The sequence below is a fragment of the Macrotis lagotis genome, chromosome X, assembly GCF_037893015.1.
Source record: "Macrotis lagotis isolate mMagLag1 chromosome X, bilby.v1.9.chrom.fasta, whole genome shotgun sequence".
Lineage (NCBI taxonomy): Eukaryota > Metazoa > Chordata > Mammalia > Peramelemorphia > Peramelidae > Macrotis > Macrotis lagotis.
In genome coordinates this window covers 661,496,452-661,498,951 of record NC_133666.1, presented here as the reverse complement: position 1 = coordinate 661,498,951, position 2,500 = coordinate 661,496,452, and the positions used below count along the sequence as shown (strand labels likewise).

Genomic DNA, 2,500 nt, shown 5'->3' with positions numbered 1-2,500 from the left:
GGCGGGGCGGGGCGGGGCGGGGCGGGGCGGGCGGCCGGGGGCGGGCTCCGCCGCGCTCGGCCCTGCGCTCCCTCCCCTCCCCGCGCGCGCGGCTCCTTATTCCGGACGCTCCTGGGCCCCGAGCAGCTGCTCGCAGCCGGGGCCGGGGCCGGGGCCGGGGCCGGGGCCAGGGCCGGGGCCGGGGCCGGAGCGGCGGCGGCGGCGGGAAGGAGCGGGGGCGCCCGGCCGGCGGGGCGGGGGGGGGGGGGAAGCGGGGTCCGCCCGGACGGCGCCGCGGGAAACTTGTCCGCGCCGCCGGCCGCCGCGGGAGCCCGCCCCGGGCCGGGCATGGGCGGCGGCCAGCGGCTCTGAGGCGGGCCCGGGCCGCCCCGACGGGGCCGCTGTCCCGCCGCCATGGGCCGCCCGGGGCCCCGCCTGTGGCTGCTGCTGCAGGCGCTGGGGGCGTGCGCGGCCATCGGCTCCCTGGAGGCCGAGCGGCCCGGCGAGGGCAAGTGCCAGCCCGTGGCCATCCCCATGTGCAAGGACATCGGCTACAACAGCACGCGCATGCCCAACCTGATGGGCCACGAGGACCAGCGGGAGGCGGCCATCCAGCTGCACGAGTTCGCGCCGCTGGTGGAGTACGGCTGCCACGGCCACCTGCGCTTCTTCCTCTGCTCGCTCTACGCGCCCATGTGCACGGAGCAGGTCTCCACCCCCATCCCCGCCTGCCGGGTCATGTGTGAGCAGGCCCGGCTCAAGTGCTCCCCCATCATGGAGCAGTTCAACTTCCGGTGGCCCGACTCGCTGGACTGCGCCAAGCTGCCCAACAAGAACGACCCCAACTACCTGTGCATGGAGGCGCCCCACAACGGCTCCGACGAGCCGGCGCGCGGCCCCGGCCTCTTCCCGCCGCTCTTCAGGCCGCCGCCGCCGCCGCCGCCGCCCCCGCGGGCCCCGGGCCCCGCCGAGCGGCCGCCGCGGCCCCCCGACGGCCCGGGCCGCGCGGGCTGCGGCGACCCGGGCAAGTTCCGACGCGTGGAGAAGAGCGCGGCCTGCGCGCCCCTGTGCGCGCCCGGCGTGGACGTGTACTGGAGCCGCGCCGACAAGCGCTTCGCCGCCGTCTGGCTGGCCGTGTGGGCCGCGCTCTGCTTCTCCTCCAGCGCCTTCACCGTGCTCACCTTCCTCATCGACCCGCCGCGCTTCCGCTACCCCGAGCGCCCCATCATCTTCCTCTCCATGTGCTACTGCGTCTACTCCGTGGGCTACCTCATCCGCCTCTTCGCCGGCGCCGAGAGCATCGCCTGCGACCGCGACGGCGGCCGCCTCTACGTGATCCAGGAGGGCCTGGAGAGCCCCGGCTGCACCGTGGTCTTCCTGGTGCTCTACTACTTCGGCATGGCCAGCTCGCTCTGGTGGGTCATCCTCAGCCTCACCTGGTTCCTGGCCGCCGGCAAGAAGTGGGGCCACGAGGCCATCGAGGCGCACAGCAGCTACTTCCACCTGGCCGCCTGGGCCATTCCGGCCGTCAAGACCATCGCCATCCTGGTGACGCGGCGGGTGGCGGGCGACGAGCTGACGGGGCTCTGCTACGTGGGCAGCATGGACGTGAACGCGCTCACGGGCTTCGTGCTGGTGCCCCTGGCCTGCTACCTGGTGCTGGGCACCTCCTTCCTGCTCTCGGGCTTCGTGGCCCTCTTCCACATCCGCAGGGTGATGAAGACCGGCGGCGAGAACACGGACAAGCTGGAGAAGCTGATGGTGCGCATCGGGGTCTTCTCCGTGCTCTACACGGTGCCCGCCACCTGCGTCATCGCCTGCTACTGCTACGAGCGCCTCAACATGGAGCGCTGGAAGGCGCTGGCGGCGCAGCGCCGCTGCCGGGTGGACGAGCGCGGCGAGGCCCCCGACTGCCTCATGAGCAGCTCCATCCCGGCCGTGGAGATCTTTATGGTCAAGACGTTCATGCTCCTGGTGGTGGGCATCACCAGCGGGGTCTGGATCTGGACCTCCAAGACGCTGCAGTCCTGGCAGAACGTCTGCAGCCGGAGCCTGAAGAAGCGGAGCCGCAGGAAGCCCCCCGCCCTCATCGCGGCCGGCGGCCTCTACAAGAAAGCCCAGCACCCCCAGAAAGCCCAGCACGGGAAGTACGAGGCGGCCGCACAGGCGCCCACCTGCGTGTGAGGGGACCAGGGGGGGGCGGCGGCGGGAGAGAGCCCCCCTCCCGCTGGAGGAAAGGACTTGGCCGGGACTCCCGGAAAAGGGCGATCCCCGAACGAAGCCCCCGGGGCCCTTCCCAGACAGTATGGGAGGGGAGGGAGGATTTTTAAACTTAAAGGAAAAAAAAAAAGATCGTGATGATTACCCCGAGTGACAGGCCCTTGCCATCCGCTTCTAGTTAAATGGACGCGAAAGTTCTATCGTCGATTAAACGGGCTCTGGAGAGTCGGTAAATCGGAGTAGCTTGGGAGGGGGGGGTAGACCTATCTCATACAGACGTGTTAGATAGGTGTCTACCTGT

General features: G+C 71.3%; 1 protein-coding gene across 1 annotated transcript; it reads left to right on the top strand.

Annotated features, from left to right (window-relative positions):
* The first annotated feature begins 373 nt into the window (after positions 1-373).
* Positions 374-2,211, top strand: FZD10 (frizzled class receptor 10). Its single transcript, XM_074200539.1, has one exon. It carries the CDS (start codon positions 394-396, stop codon positions 2,161-2,163), a length of 1,770 nt encoding a protein of 589 aa, XP_074056640.1. The 5' UTR covers positions 374-393; the 3' UTR covers positions 2,164-2,211.
* The last annotated feature ends 289 nt before the right edge of the window (positions 2,212-2,500 follow it).

What these genes read in the sequence shown, in the direction of transcription:
- FZD10 (XM_074200539.1), top strand. Translation starts at nt 394, where the DNA reads ATGGGCCGCCCGGGGCCCCGCCTGTGGCTGCTGCTGCAGGCGCTGGGG.